At 55.9% G+C, this 15,811-nt stretch overlaps 1 protein-coding gene across 10 annotated transcripts in view; it reads right to left on the reverse strand.

Annotated features, from left to right (window-relative positions):
* Nucleotides 1–15,811, reverse strand: part of MAP4 (microtubule associated protein 4) — a 148,536-nt gene that overhangs the window by 3,039 nt on the left and 129,686 nt on the right. For 9 of the 10 annotated variants that reach the window (XM_059869756.1, XM_059869604.1, XM_059869913.1 and 6 more), the window contains 6 exons: nucleotides 12,754–12,813; nucleotides 11,951–12,261; nucleotides 10,080–10,202; nucleotides 8,242–8,334; nucleotides 4,103–4,184; nucleotides 1,539–1,651 (listed from right to left, as the gene is read on the reverse strand). In XM_059869756.1, the coding sequence (XP_059725739.1) occupies nucleotides 1,539–1,651; nucleotides 4,103–4,184; nucleotides 8,242–8,334; nucleotides 10,080–10,202; nucleotides 11,951–12,261; nucleotides 12,754–12,813 (782 nt within the window). The remainder of the gene's footprint in view (nucleotides 1–1,538; nucleotides 1,652–4,102; nucleotides 4,185–8,241; nucleotides 8,335–10,079; nucleotides 10,203–11,950; nucleotides 12,262–12,753; nucleotides 12,814–15,811) is intronic. The other variant, XM_059869834.1, reaches the window with a different exon arrangement.

The following is a 15,811-nucleotide window of genomic DNA, read 5'->3' on the forward strand; positions in this document are numbered from 1 at the left end:
CCACACTCCCCAGCACACAGCACCAGTGTATGCACCAGGAGCTCCAGTTCACTGGAATTTTGTTACAGAAAGTTCCAGATCCCTGCCAACGCTGGAGCAGCTTCTCCAGCTCCTTCCAGATTTCCCTGAGCCGTGATCTGCCAGGATGGAGTTTCCAGACAGGGCTGGAGACAGGAGAACCTGAGCAGTGGCCATGCCCTCTGCCCTTGCCTTGCCAGGAATGACTGAGATCAATCCCCCTGGGAATCCTGCTGCCCCCAGGACTGGCACTGCTGCTTTCCCGTGCACCCAGGCTTCAACACAGCTGAGCCCCACTCTGAGCCCTTCCTGCACACACAGAGCCTCACACAAACCAGGGCTCAGACACCCAGGGGATGCCAGTGCCTGGAGGGGTTTCTCCTGTGTCAGCCTGTCCTGCTGGCAGCTCTGAGGCTGCTCCCAGAGGGATTTTCTCTGCTTCCAGAGCCCATTTAAAAACAGCATCTTCACAGATCTCACATTTAGAGAGGGACTCTTCCTGAGGGCCTGGGGTGACAGACATGGGGAATGGCCTTAGGCTGAAGGAGAGCTGGGATGGATGGGATATTGGGGAGGAATTGTTCCCTGGGAGGATGCCCAGGGTGCCCAGGTCCAGCTGGATCCCTGGCAGTGCCCAGGCCAGGCTGGACACTGGGGCTTGCAGCAGCCTGGGGTAATGGAAGGTGTCCTGCCATGGCAGGGGTGTCACAGGTCCCTTCCAGTGACTCCCTGAGCACAATTCCCAGCTCCCTGGGGTTGTGCCAGGCCCACACATCCCTTGGGGAGGGAATGTCCCCTCCCTGGGCACAGATGTCCCATTGCTGCAGCCAAAGCATGCAGAGCCAAGGCTGGGGACAGTTTGTGCTCCTGTGGGAGAAGGGATGAATCAGCCACGAGAGCTGTGCTCTGTTCTCACCCCCACACAAGCAAAAAAGGGCTGAACGACTGGGCTGGACAGATCCCTTCCAGCTCAGGGCATTCCATGGATCTGTAAATGCTCCCAAGACTGCCAGGTGCTCTCTCCAGCACAGGGCACATGGATCTCCACAGCTTTCACTGGGGGTGAAACTCTGCTGGGGCATGGCCCCTGCCAGCCCCTCTGCTGGGCCCACAGCCTGCAGAGATCCCTGCTCTCAGGTTCCAAGAGGAAGGATGGAGATGGGCAGTGCCAGCCCTCGGGAATGCCCAGCAGGGTCAGGCACCCCGAGGTGGGTCCAGCTCTCTCCTTTCCACCCTCACCCAGGGCTCCATCCTCAGCCAGGGCTCCAGCCTCAGCCAGGGCTCCATCCTCAGCCAGGGCTCCAGCCTCAGCCAGGGCTCTAGCCTCAGCCAGGGCTCCATCCTCAGCCAGGGCTCCAGCCTCAGCCAGGGCTCCAGCCTCAGCCAGGGGTGCACAGCAGAGGCCCCAGAAGCAAGGAGGCTGTACCAGGCTGTGGAGGAGCTGCACAGCAGGAGCAGCAGCAGCAGGACAAGAACTGGATCAAAGCCATTCCCTGGCTGTGCCAGGTCCCTGCCCTCACCTTGACGGCCCCTCCGGCCGGCGAGTGTCCCACGTTGTCCAGAGATCCCACTTTGGCCTGGGCCTTCTCCTTGAAGTTCAGCTTCTGGTTCTCGATTTTGACGTCTCCTCCCCCTGCAGGGACAGGGAGCAGGGCTGAGTTTGGGGAAGCCCCCAGCAGTCCCACCCAGTCCCACCCAGGACAGGACAAGTTCCACAGTCACTGCCTCAGCCTCTCGCCAGGAAAAGTTCTGGAAGACCAAAGCTGGTGATTTCCAGCCTTGCCAGCAAACAGGGCCCTGGGGAATGCTGCACATCCAGACAGGCTGGAGAGAACCCCCTGGATCTGCTCCTGAGGCTGCCTCCTCCAGCAGAGGTGTGAAATGCCACCCCCACCGTCCCTCACTGGTGCCACTCCAAGGCTGAGTCCCACTGCTCCTGTCCCTGTCCCTGCCCAGGCCCCTCCAGCTCAGCCACCTGGGCACTCAGCAGTGCCAGGGCACCTCCTGCTCCTCTGTGTCCCTGCCCTCCTCACCCCTTCCCCTGCTGCTCCAGCCCTGGCATCCCCGGGCAGCCCTGCCTGCCTGGGCACCCCTCTGGCACACACCCCACCTGCAGGAACACTGCAGGGAATGTGGAGGTCACATTCCCTGCAGAGCTGAGAATTTCAGCAAGATTTTTCCAGAATGGAATAGATTGCAGAATTAGATATAGATAGATTCCTATAGACAGATATAGATAGAGAGATAGATACAGATATCTACAGATACAGATATAATAGATAAAATAGAATAGATAAATTAGATATAGATAGATTCCCATTAATCACAGAATCCAGAATGGGCTGGGTTGGAAAGGACCTTGAGGATCATCCAGTGCCACCCCTGCCATGGCAGGGACACCTCCCACTGTGCCAGGCTGCTCCCAGCCCTGCCCAGCCTGGCCTGGGACACTGCCAGGGATCCAGGGGCAGCCACAGCTGCTCTGGGCACCTGTGCCAGGGCCTGCCCACCCTGCCAGGGAACAATTCCTAATTCCCAATATCCCATCCATTCCTGCCCTCTGGCAGTAGGAAGCCATTCCCCTTGTCCTGGCACTCCAGGCCTTTGGAAGTCATCTCTCCCTATCTTTCTTGGCTCCCTTCAGGTCCTGGAAGGCCACAGTGAGGTCACCCCAAAACCTTTCCTCCTCCAGGCTGAGCAATCCCAGCTGTCTCAGCCTTTCCTCCCAGGGGAAAAGCTCCATCCCTCTGACACAGTGCTGCCTCCTTTGCTGACAAATCAGTGCACAAACCCACAGATTGGAATAATGGATCCAAGGGATGATTCCAACCCCCCTGCGTGGACAGGGCCACCATCCCAGCAGCTTCTCCAAAGCCCAGCTCAAGTCTTGCTAAGCCCAGCTTTGCCTCCCAGTGACATCATTAAACCCTCAGCTCTGCTCTGGAAGCCGGGCACGGCCAGCCATGGTGCAAACCAAGGGGTTTGGCTTCAGAGGCAGCGGAAGCCTTGGCAAGGTGGCAGTGCTGCCATCAGCCTGGACAAGGCAGTGATTGTCACCCCCAGCTCGTTACTGCCCAGCACCCAGCCCGCAGAGGTCGCACCCGTGGCACCACGTTCCCAGGCTCAGAGCCACTGGAGCGAGGGCTCCTGCCAGGGGAGTGCCCTGCTCTGACCTGGCAGCCTGGGCAGCCTGCAGGGCACTCCCAGAGGGCACAAAGAGCAGCCTGTGGGGCTCCTTCCCAGCCTGGGCACTCAGCTCTGGCCTCGTGCTGGCAGCAGTGCTCCCGGCTGGAGAATGTCCCCAGGGACCAAGGGCAGCCAAGGGCACTGAAGTGACCATGGGCTCAAGGACACTGAAGTGACCATGGGCTCAAGGACACTGAGCTGACCACCAGCCCAAGGGCACTGAGCTGACCATCAGCCCAAGGGCACTGAGCTGACCATCAACCCAAGGGCACTGAGCTGACCATCCCTCAGGCCAAGCCAGGGCCCTCCAGCCCCAGCACCTTGAGCTTGGGGACAAATCCGAGAGTGCCAGGAATTCAGGCAGAGTAACTGCTGTGTTCTCAGTGGGGAGCAGGTAATTCCCACACTCATCCCAGAAAATTCACCCAGGGGCCAGAAGGGTTTCATGTGAGGCAGGAGCTGCTGTGGGCTCAAGGCTAAAAGCACACTGGTATGTGCTCTGAAGGACTGAAGGGAATTTCCTTTATGCTTCCATGTTCCATGAACATCCTGGGATGCTCCAAGTGCCCCAAAGCCACTGTGAGCATGGATGAAGCTTCCTGGAATGACTGTGGAAGCATCCCTGTTTTCCTTCTCAAATGAGCAGGAAAAGCAGAAACGAGTCAAAGATTAGATTATAGATTATCTTCAGAGGCAAGAGGGCATCCCACATCTCCTAATCCCCCCCTCTGCTCATCAAACCACCAGGAACTGTGGAAGAAGCATTTTTAGGAATTTCCAGAAGCACTGGGAACATGCCCTGAAAGCAACAAGCCCCTAAAACTATTCCAGTCCCAATCCAGAGCTGCATTTAAGGGACAAAACTTACAGACAAATGAAGAAATGGCAAAATTCCTACCTGGCTTATGCTTGATATTTGCTTTAGATCCACACTTGGAGGACACTTTGGAAAGGTCGACTTTCTTGTTCTGGATCTGCACCTGGGGAGACAAAAAGCAGGAGCTGAGCACAGAGAAACCCCTGCAGACTCTGGAGGCCAAAGGGCACCTCAGGCTCTGCTCTGTGAGCCCGTGTCCCTGCTCTCATCACTCCTCCTGCAGACTCCCAGGAATCCTGCCTGGCATTCCTGTGCCACTGGCAGCCCTGGGGTCACCCAGAGCCAGGGGCCAAAGTGACACAGACAGCAGGACAGAAGGACAGAACCATCACAGGGCTGAGCTCAGGCACAGCCACGGGACACAGCAGCCCTGGAACAGGGACAATAAAAGCCAACCCTGCTGCCAGCGTCCCCAAATGGCTCCTGCCCAGCCTGGGGACACGGCCACCAGGCCTGGGGCCACCTCAGGGAGCCCTGCTGCAGGGTCAGGGCTGTGCCACCAGCTCCAGGCTTTGCTCTGCACCATCACATCCAGCCTGGAGAGGAGAAGGCTCCAGGGAGAGCTCAGAGCCCTGCCAGGGCCTGAAGGGGCTCCAGGAGAGCTGGAGAGGGACTGGGGACAAGGGATGGAGGGACAGGACACAGGGAATGGCTCCCACTGCCAGAGGGCAGGGATGGATGGGAGATTGGGAATTGGGAATTGTTCCCTGGCAGGGTGGGCAGGCCCTGGCACAGGTGCCCAGAGCAGCTGTGGCTGCCCCTGGATCCCTGGCAGTGCCCAAGGCCAGGCTGGACAGGGCTGGGAGCAGCCTGGGACAGTGGGAGGTGTCCCTGCCACGGCAGGGGTGGCACTGGATGATCCTTAAGGTCCCTCCACTCCAAGCAGCCTGGGATTCTCAGAGGGATCTGGTGCCCAGATGGAATGCACTCTCCAGCAATCCACCCCTCTCCAAGACCAAGGCCAGTGGTGAGAGCAGCCACCAGCTGGGAGCTGCAGGCTCAGCTCTGCTCCAGGTCAGCTCACAGAGGAAACCCAAGGATCTCCTTTCCAATATGACAAGAATTCCTTGACCACCAGCTGCTCTGGGAGTTTACTGAGAGAATTTGCCAGAACTCCCCCTAGGGAAGCAGGGATCCTCCTGCTCTGTGCCCAGGGAGGAGCCCCAGGATGCTGCAGGGGGAGCAGGGCAGCCCAGCTCAGCCCCTGCCAGGTCCCACGTCCCCAGCTCAGGGACACCCTCCAAAGGTCACTCACAGACCCTGATCTGGTTTTCTCAGGAGTAAAGTTACCACAGCTTTAATCAGCAGTCCTTGCTCGCTCAGAATGGGCTGAGATGAAACTTGTTTCACAGAATGCAGTTGGAAATCTGCTGTTTGTTACCAGCTGTGACTCCTGACCTGGGATCCAAGGTGCCCACCCTCAGGGAAGGGTCTGTTGGTAGGACCTCAGCAGGAGCTGGGTTTGCACCTTGGGATTGCACTTAGAGAGCCAAGCACAGACTCTGGTGCCAGAAATAAACTTTGGAGGTTTGGCTCAGGTGGGGAAGTTTGGTCTCAGCTCTTGTTAGCTTTTGTGTCCTGACCACGCCCCAGAGCAGCCAAGCAGGCCAAGCCAAAGGCCAGGGGAGCACAGGGACACTCCAAACTCCCTTCCCAAACCTCCTTCAGCCTCAGACATTGCCTGCACTTGGTGAAATCCACCTCTGTTCTGCTTTCTGGGAACAGAAAACTTGCTCAGAGGTTGGACTCCATGGTCTTGGAGATCTTTTCCAACCTCAGTGGTTCTGAGAGTGGGAAATACTAAACAAAAAACCATCCAAACCTTTTCCCCAGGACCTGAACTGTGTGTGTATTTCTGCTGGGCAGCAACAGGAGCTGCTGCTTTTGGGCACAGCTCCTGGGGAATGTGGGCATGGAGAGGAAAATCTCCTTGGGTAGAGGGCAGGGTGGGCAGCTGAGCAGAGAGCCAGCCTGGAGCCACTGGGGTGGGGTGTCACAGCACAGTGTCCACCCCTGGAGTGTCCCAGCCAGGCTGGACAGGGCTGGGAGCAGCCTGGGACAGGGGAAGGTGTCCCTGCCATGGCAGGGCTGGCACTCAATCACCTCTAAGGTCCTTTCCAACCCAAACCATTCCATGGCCATCACCTCCTAAATTCAATCAGGAATTGTTTCTAAACCACAGCACTCTTGTCCACAGGATTCCTGAAAGCTCTAACTGCAGGCACAGACCAGAACAGACCTTCCAGACAGACCCACCTGGGAATTAAACCCTGGGAACTCTATCAGAAGTCATCACCACAACTACCTGAGCAATAAAACATCTTGGAAGAGGTCACTAACATCGCAGTGCTCCAAAGGGAATGGGAAGATACAGAAATTAATAAAATAAAAATAGAAACATCCACACTGTGGAGGGCTGGGAATGCTCTCCTGGAGCTGCTCTGGGAGCATTTGGAGCCTGGAAATGAGCTTTTGGTTCAGAAAATGCAGAATAAAGAGCTGCTTAAGCAGTTGAGCAAGGAGCAAAGCTGCAGTGGTGAAAGGAGAGTGTGGGAGAGGAGGAGAGGAGAGGAAAGCAGGGACACAGCTGTCCCCAGGGCTGGGAATGCCTGGCAGTGCAGAGGGAAGGACAGGATGGTGATTCATGAGCAGAAGGACACTTCACTGACACAGTTAATCAGGCAAGGCAAGATCCCCCACATGCCAGCCCATTTCTGGCAGCCTGAGAGAACAGGGAAGGCACCTGGGAGCTCCTGGAAGGCTGAGCAAGGAAAGGTGGCAACGCTGAGGTGGTTACAAAATACAGCTCCTTGGAGTGCATGGGCAGGGAAATGCCACCAGCTGCTCCAGAGCTGTCACCAGGGTGGCCAAAGGCACTTCTGGGACAGGCTGGGGGCAGCAGCAGGGGAACAGGCAGCAGGAACAGAAACAGGGCTCCAAACCCCCTGAGGGCTCCCCAGGGACACCAGGGCTCAAGGCCAGCATTCCCAGGTATCCTGTGGGAGCATTTCCATGGGAAACACTCCCATAAACACAGTGTGAATCACGGAACAGCAGAGAGCCACAAACCCAGAGCAGGGATGTGGGAAAGCAGCCTGGGCTCAGTGGCACAGGTGTGACTTCAGCATCCCTGGCAACCAGCCTGGAGGGAACCAGGTGTTAGGAACCCACATTTGGTTGCCACTTGCAAAGACTTGTGGAAGAATCAGTCATGTAGAGGTTCAGCCAGCTGGACATGGATTTCCCAGGAGAAGTGGCCCCAGCTGGCTCCACAGGCAGGTCCTGGGCAGGGCTGGTGTCACTGCCAGGCTTTGACCAGACATCCTGGGCACCTCAGCAGACGTGGCAGCTGGCCATCCCTCCTTGGGAACCCAGGATATTTAAACACCTCTGGAACAAACTTCCTTGGGCTCAGGTCTTTCAGTGTCTCTGAAGCCACCCAAACTTTGCATTGCTGAACCTGCCCTGTGCCAAACCAGCCCAGGTTTGTCAGGGCAGCACAGATCTGCCCCAGGGACAGCCCCCAGAGCATGCTCGTGCTCTCCCAGCCTGTAGGGGCTGGACAGTGAACCTGGCCTGCCTGGCAGACACTTGGAGCACCCCACACCCCAAACCAAGCTGCAGACACCACCAGATTAACTTTCTATTTTAGTAAGCTCAGCCCTGCTACCAGAGATACCAGCAGCCTTTAAATTTAGAAATTAATCTCAGCTCAAAGGTTAAGTCCCAGAGTCTTTGCCTGCTCCAAAGAACCTTTTATGAAACAAGGAGTGAATGAGTGTGGCTCCAGCTGGCCCTGAGAGCCAGGGGAGAGTAACAGGCACTGCCAGGCCACAATGGATCTGCTCTGGGGAATGCAGGCTCCAGGGAGGTCAGGGGTGAGCTCAGTCCCAGGCTCAGCCACATCCCCACCCCTGTGTTGGTCACAGCCAGCCCAGGGAGCAGGAACAGCCCAGGTGTAGCTGTACACTGAAACAAACCCCACAGCTCAGCCTGGCAGCCCCACAGAGGTGCAGGAATCCTCCAGGCTGAGCTGTGCCCAGGAGCCCTGGGCTCTGCCACGGCTCCTGCCTGCAGCAGAGCCCTCCTGGGGCTGGCACCCCCACCACAGCAGAGAGAAGCAGTTAGCAGACACACAGCTTGCCCAGACCCATACTTACATTCCCACCTCCAGGGACATGCTTAATATTGTCCTTGGAACCACACTTGGACTGAACATGGCTGTAGTTCGCTTTTTTGGAGACTATCTGGACCTGGAACGTCACAGAACGGAGACAACACAAGGGAAGAGGACTGGTTAGAGATGTCATTCTGCAGGGCACCAGGGGCTCCTGGGCACCCTGAGAGCTGGACCCAGAGCTGGGGGAAGGCACCAAGGAGGAGAGTGAGAGACAGTGAAGGACAGGAGGCTGCACAGACAGTGTTAGTGCCAGGCTGGGAGTGCCCAGGGACCCTGCAGAGCCCTGGGGTGGGCTGGGCTGGGGCTGCCCAGGGCATGGAAACCCCCTGGGGCACGGACAGCCAGGTGGGATGGGAGTGCCCAGGGCATGGAAACCCCCTGGGGCAGGGACAGCCAGGTGGGATGGGAGTGCCCAGGGCATGGAAACCCCCTGGAGCAGGGAGAGCCAGGTGGGATGGGACTGCCCAGGGCATGGAAACCTCCCTGGAACAGGGAGAGCCAGCCCAGAGGGACAAGATGGGACTGTCCACGACCCTGGAAACCCCCCAGAGCAGGTAGAGCCAGGTGGGATGGGACTCTCCATGCCCCAGGAGGCTGCTGGGAGGTTTCCAGGGACAGCTGGCCAGAGCAGGGAGAGCCAGCCCTCGGAGGCACCACTCCCAGCACGCTGTGAGCTGCTCCATGCCCACACCTGGGCTGGCTCCAGCCATGGGTAATGTCCCTCCACAGCCCTGGGCAGTACAGCTGGGTCTGAGAAACATTCTGCTATTGAAGGTGGTCACACCTTCAGCTGAATGACCTCAGAGGAGTCTCAGGTTAATGAAATTGTTTCTCGTTCACACTGACTCAGATTAAGGGTGTGAGAAGGTGGTTGGTGGTGGTTTGGCAGTGCTGGGGATGGTTGGACCCCATGATCTCACAGGGCTTCTCCAGCCTCAGTGAGTCTGTGCTTTTTAAGGCAAGAGGAGTGGTTTAGGTGAGCCCTACTCACAGCAGTAACTGGGTTAGACACCAGTGTTTACAGAGGTTAGTTACAACACAGGTTTAGTCTGGAGCTGAGTTATTTACCACAGCACAAGCAGGCCCCAGCTGGATCCTGGCTCCTACAAGGTGACAAGCTTGGAGCACAGCAGGGATCACCCAACACTCTCACCTGGGCAGGCTCCCAGAGCTCCTCAGCCAGGTCTGAAAGGTTGGACTCAGGAACAGCAGCTCTGGGAACATACCTGTGCCATGGAGCGTGGGGTGCTTCACTGACTCCCTAGAGGTACAAATCCTGCTCATTCCTGACCATTCCTGCCTGGTTATATTGGAATTAATCTGTGGCACTCCCACCTCACGCCATCCACTTGTACTTTGGAGTAACCCATCCAGTGGTGATGGCCTAAGGCTTGGAGTTACAGAGTTTTGGTACAGCTGGGTTGGGAATATTGCAGGAAAGATGTGAACTCCTACATACTGTGCAGCCCTAAAAGAAGCAGCTGTGAACTCAACCTCTCTGCCTCGTTACAAACTGGTTCTGTGTGTGGAAAACTGGTTTAAGGGAAACCCTCTGACTCCAAGTTAAGCCTGTATTAACCTGGCAGTGAAACAGGAGGACTCTGCTCTGGAAAGCTCTCCAGCAGGAGTGGAGAAGGTCCCTCCCTGCAGGAGTTTCCCTGGGAACATCTCAGAGTGCAGGGGAGAGAAGGGGAAGTGTCTGTGCAAGGACAGTGCCACTGACAGGAGAGAGCAGGACAGCTGGAGAGGAGGGACAGTGACTCAAAATGGAAACGTTTTCCTTCATCTCCCCCAGAGAAAAGTGTGAAAGCAACTCACTTTCCCATTGGGCTGTTTGGGGACCCCCTCTTTTGCTGCCACTTTAGGAGCCACCTTAGTGCCCGCGCTGGGCTCAGAGCTGGGCGCGGCGCCGGCTGACTCTGGCCTTTTCTCTACCTTCCCCTGGATGGAGACAAAGGGATGATTTCAACCAGCAAAAGCAGAAGTTGGGCAGGAGCACGGGAACACGAGACACCTGCTGCAGAGGAGACCCAGGAGAACTCCCTGCCTGCTCTAATTCCCAGGCCAAGGATCATCCCATGCCCGGGAGCGGTGACACCAAGGGCACAGCAGGGCACCCTGGGGGCACAGAGCAAGAATTCACTTCTCAAAAAGCTCCTGGTGCCCTTCCTCAGGATCCAAGCAACCCCAGGACACTGATCCTGCCAAAAAATTCCAACCAAATCCCTGGGGAGCCCAAGAGCAGAGCAGGACCAGCTCCTTCACGTGGAGGACGTGGTGCAGCTCTGGGAGGTGAAGACACCCAGGGCTGGTCTGGGGCTCTGAGGGCTCTGCTGGACACACACCCCGAGCTCCCAGCTCAGATTCCCACCCAGCCTCGCTGCACTCAGCCTTGGAGATCAACAGCTCCTTTAGTTTTTATCTACCAAAAGGCAGGTGCACCCAGAGAGTCCAGCTGAGCAGAAAATCGAAGGAAAATTTACAGGTTTCATAAAAGTTCAGCAACTACCTGAGGAGAGCCATTGTTTTGCTAGTTTAGATGCAGGGAAGTGCAGCAGGACCCGCATTTTTGGGGGGGCTCAGCATAAATCTTGTATTTCACTAACCTACAGACCAGTGAACAAAAAAACCCCAACACTACAACAATTCTCAGACTCTAAAAACAGCTCAGTGTAAACAGGGCTACAAAAAGGACAATTTGCTTAACAAGGCAATTGTTAGGATTTAATAACTATGAAAATATTTAGAAATGAAGGACAGTGCAATGAAATGCAAATGAAAGTCCCCTGAGCTGACACGACGAGGGCTGTGCTGCGCTGCCCAGCCAGGAGCCTGCTGCCTCTGAGGATAAATCCATGCTGCATCGATGCTGTCTGGGACACACAACAGCCAGCCAGGAGTGCCCTTGACTTTAATGTGCCTGAGAGCAGATTAAAGCTCTCCCAGCATGGAACGTGCTCCCTTGGCAGCAGATTAAAGTTCTGGGCCGGGTTATTCAGCACCACAGAGCTGCAGCAAAGAGAATGGAAAGATCTGTGTCCCACTGGGGGGGAGGCACAGCCCTCTGGCTGCTGCTGACACGTGTGGCCAGGCCAAGGCTGGGCTTACACAACAGCTAAGCAGGGCTCTCCAGGTGCTCAGCGCTCAGCAGGTGCTGCAGGCAGATCCCACCTCTGTCCTTTCCAAGGCACACGCTGATGGTGGAAGTGCCACCTAAGGGCATTAAGAGGCAGTGAGAGCCCCAAGTTTTCTCTCTGGTGATGGTTTTCCAGCACTACCCTCTCCTCGTGCCCACCATGGGTGGTCCCAAAAGACTCATTCCATGTCAGCTTTGGGCCTGAGGAGTTGGGCATGGCAAAGGTGCTGTGCAATCCAGATTTCCCTCAGCCTAGTGCACTACTCCACCTTCTGTACCATTCAGCAGGCAGTTCCTCCACCCAAGGGCAAAGGGCTGGACTATGGACAGGACTGAGGGTGGCACAGGGTGTTCCTGTGCCAGGCTTGGGCCAGGAGAGCAGCAGCAGTGGAGCTCTGGGTTCGTGCTCTGGAGCAGGGCTGGCTCAGGGGGGCTCCCGCGCTCTGCCCAAGCAGGAGCCAGGAGAGAGCAGTGAGGACACAGCCACCAGCCCAGCAGAGCCCGGCACAGAGCCCAGAGCAGGCAGGGCAGGGCAGGGCAGGGCAGGGCTCACCTTTCCCCCGCCGGGCTGGTGCTTGATGTTGTCGGTGGAGCCGATCTTGGAGCGGACGTGGCGCAGGTCGGGCCCGGCGGCGCTGGCGGGCCGCGGCGCTCGGGGCGCGGGCCCGGCCGTGCCCTTGGTGCCCGCGGCCTTGCCCGGGGCTCTCTTGGCGTCCGCCGACACCGTGGAGGCCGTGGCGGCTTTGGGGGCGGCGGCTTTGGGCTTGGGCCGGGCGGGGGCCGCGCTGGAGGCCGCGCTGGAAGCGGGGGTGGCGCCGCTCTTGGGGGCGCTGCCGGGAGCGCTCTTGGGGCGGCTGGAATCGGCTGCGGGAGCGCGGGGAGGGAAGGGGAGAACAGGGTCAGGAACTGCCCCGGTCACACAGCCCAGCACGGGCCGGCAGCTCCGAGATCAGCTCAGCCCAGCCCTGCCGCGGCAGGGACACCCTCGCTGTCCCAGAATGATCCGTGCCCCATCCAGGCCAGCCTGGGACACCCCCCTTCCCAGAGATGTGCAGGGACCCCCTAATGACCCCAGCCCCAGACAGAGGGATTGGATTCAGACTGAGGAAACAGCCTCAGGCCGTGCCAGGAGAGGCTCAGGTGGATACTGGGAATGTTCCTCCTGGAAAGGGCTGCCCAGCCCTGGCCCAGCTGCCCAGGGCAGGGGTGGTTCCCCATTCTGGAGGGATGTGACACCCACGTGGATGTGGCACTGGGGACACGGTCAGTGCTGGGGACAGGGGGGCTCCATGGCCTTGTAGGGTTTTCCCAGCTGGATTTCCCAGAGCCCAGGTGAGGAGGGAGGGGAGCACTTACCTGAGGGAGACTTGGCAGGGGGTTTCTTGGCATCTGCCGGCTTCGCGTCCGTCTTGATGGCTGCCAACACAAACACAGCGGTCAGGGGAGATCCCTGCACACCCCAGCCTGGAACCAGCCCAGGAATTCACTGCTCTGTGGGAGCACCTGCCTGGGCAGCTCCTGCTGCCACCACAACCCCCCCGTGTTTGGCACCAATCCTTGTCGAAGGATCCTCACTCGGTGACACCACACACCTGGGGATGGGCTGCATTTTAGCTCACACCGACTTCCCGAGTCTGACAGCACTCACTGGGAGTATTTTAATCCTGCCTCACCTTCATTTATTAAAAAAACCCCAACCAAGCAAAAAACCCCCCCCCCAACTTTTCCTTGCTATAAAAAGGAACAAAAGCAGCCCCACATTTGTCCTTGCCCAACCTTGCTCTCATTGCCAGACCAGTCCCACCCCGTGCCAATTTTCTTGCACAGGAGTCATTGCACATATTTTGGCGCCTATTTTAATTGTATAAACCCAAAAATCAATCCCTAAACTGAGCTGCCTTTGGGCAAAGCCCAACGATCATGACCTGATTACACTGCACAGAGCAGACTCCAAACCAGGGATGCAGCCACACTTCTCCAAGCAGGAGAAAACCAAACACCAAACTGATCAAGGCAAAACCACAAACTGAAAAATAGAAACGGGACTTTATTTTAAGGAACTCTTTGATCATGAAATTGTAGAGGTTTTACTATCAGTGATGAGCACATTTGGGTAAATTCTGCTTCATTTCAACAGCCAAAGGAAGGCAACATTGAAAAGAAATAATAAATGGAAAAGACCCAAGTTAGAAATTATGAAAACCCTCATTTTTTTAATGTTTAATTTCCATTAAGTCTCAGATTTTCAGATACACTCCAGCAGCTGTCAGGGTCCTTTATGGAATATCAATACCAAAAAGACCAAGGGGAAGAGGCAGATAACTACAGGCCAAGTTAGTCTGGATCATTCCACCCTGACTTTGCTAAAAGCATTCAATTAAACACCCCAGATAAGATTCCAGCTAATGAGGTGAAACCCATTTGGATAATTTAATAAGGCCTAAAGGATGGGTACATAATTAATAGCAAACACTTCAAACAAGGGGCTGGCAAACCAACCTAATTTCATTCCTCGAGACCACAGCTTTAATTGGGGAAACTGCATGGACAGAACAGCCTTAGGTTTGTGTAAAAGGGAGAGGAATATTATGTTACATTAATATACAGAGATGTTTTGTCTGCTGGTGTCAGTGGGGAGCCAAATGCTCAACACTTCTATCTGTATGAACATGAGGTGCTGAAAACCCAGACAGAGCCCCTGGGACAAGGGTCTGTGTGACAGACTTTGATCTGTGCCTGATCTGAAGGGCTGAGCGTGGTCTTGTACAAACATTAAAGTCATTTCCACAGGGAGGGGGGCAAAAACTAATGAAGAAATAAAATTAAAAATCAAAATATCAAGCCCCACATAACCCATGGCTCTCCTTTAGCAGAGAAAATGACTGACCTGAAAATACCTGAAAAAGGTGAACTATATAATGTCAAACCTGGCCTTTCCAGACACATTTGTGTGAGACAATGACTGAAACTTGATGGCAGCATGAAAAAAGCACCTGCAGCTGTCCTGAAAGAGCATCTTCAGCCACAAACACCATCTCCACCCCCAACTTACTCTCTGGCTCAACACTGTGTCGTGAGAAACTAAATCCATGGAATCACTATGGTTGGGAAAGCCTGCCAGACCATTCAGTACAAGTGTTCCCCACCACTGACCATGTCCCCAAGTGCCACATCCACGTGGCTCTGAAATCTCTCTGGGGATGGGGACTCCACCACTGCCCTGCTCAGCCTGTTCCAAGGCCTGAGCATCCTTTCCATGAGGAATTTTCCCAATGCCCACCCTGAGCCTCCCCTGGCCCAGCCTGAGGCCATTCCCTCTCCTCCTGTCCCTGTTCCCTGGCGCTGTCCCCTCCTCTAAAGGAGCTGTGACCCCAGAGCTGTGACCCCAAGAGCTCCAGGTGTCCTCACCCACTTCTCACCTAAACCCAACCCAACCCAACCCAACCCAACCAAACCAACCCAACCCAACCCAACCCAACCCAAACCCAACCCAACCCAACCCAACCCAACCAAACCAACCCAACCAACCCAACCCAACCCAAGCAAACCCAACCCTGAGCACTGGGCTTGCTGTGGTTCCCTTGAGGCCCCAGGGCACCTTCCACCCTCTGTCCCACCCCTGCTTCCACCTCACTCAGAACAGGACCCCCTGCTCTTCCCATTCCTGCCTTCCCTGTGCATTTCCAGGTCCAAATCCAGATTTCTCAGCCTCCCCATGGAGTCCCTCCAGCTGACCTCATCCTCCCTCACCCCAGGGCCCTGGCTGTGCTCTGGCAGGGTCCCACCATGTTCCTGGTGCCACAGCCCCTTGCCCTGCACCTCCTGCCTCTTGGAACAGCTCCCTGCAGCTCTGCATGGCTGCCTCCATCTCCTTTCAGCAGCAAACACTGCTTTGTTTGTGGGGCAGCCCAACTCATTAGAGCAGATCCTGCATTCCCGGGCTCCCTTTTGCCTCCAAGACCACACAAAATGAGTTTTACTCACAAAATGAGTTTATCAGACTGGATATGTGGCTCTTGGAATGTGCAACACCTTCTCTACACTTGCTTAATTAGATTTTCCCCCGGAGCATAAAGTCTGGGATGTCCATCAGGCCAGCTAAAATGGGATAATTCTTTTGGGAAAGCTGGGATAGGAATCCATGCTTTGAGATTCAAACCAATCTGTGTCATTTTACACTTTTATTGACAAATTTTGCCACTGAGGCCCAGTCACTTGAAAAGACTTGAGAAGACTTGACTATACTCTTATGTGATGTTAAATCTCTCAAGCTCCATTAAAAAGAGTGAGAACAGTGTTAGTTTAGCTAAAACACTGCTCAGGTTTCCTGTGGAACTCATGGGAAGTTCCCTCTTTAGCAGCAGTAGGAGTGGGACACAGTTTTTGGATGAAGCCAATGTGATTTCAGCTCCAA

Source organism: Haemorhous mexicanus, chromosome 1 (genome assembly GCF_027477595.1).
Source record: "Haemorhous mexicanus isolate bHaeMex1 chromosome 1, bHaeMex1.pri, whole genome shotgun sequence".
In the NCBI taxonomy this organism is placed as follows: domain Eukaryota; kingdom Metazoa; phylum Chordata; class Aves; order Passeriformes; family Fringillidae; genus Haemorhous; species Haemorhous mexicanus.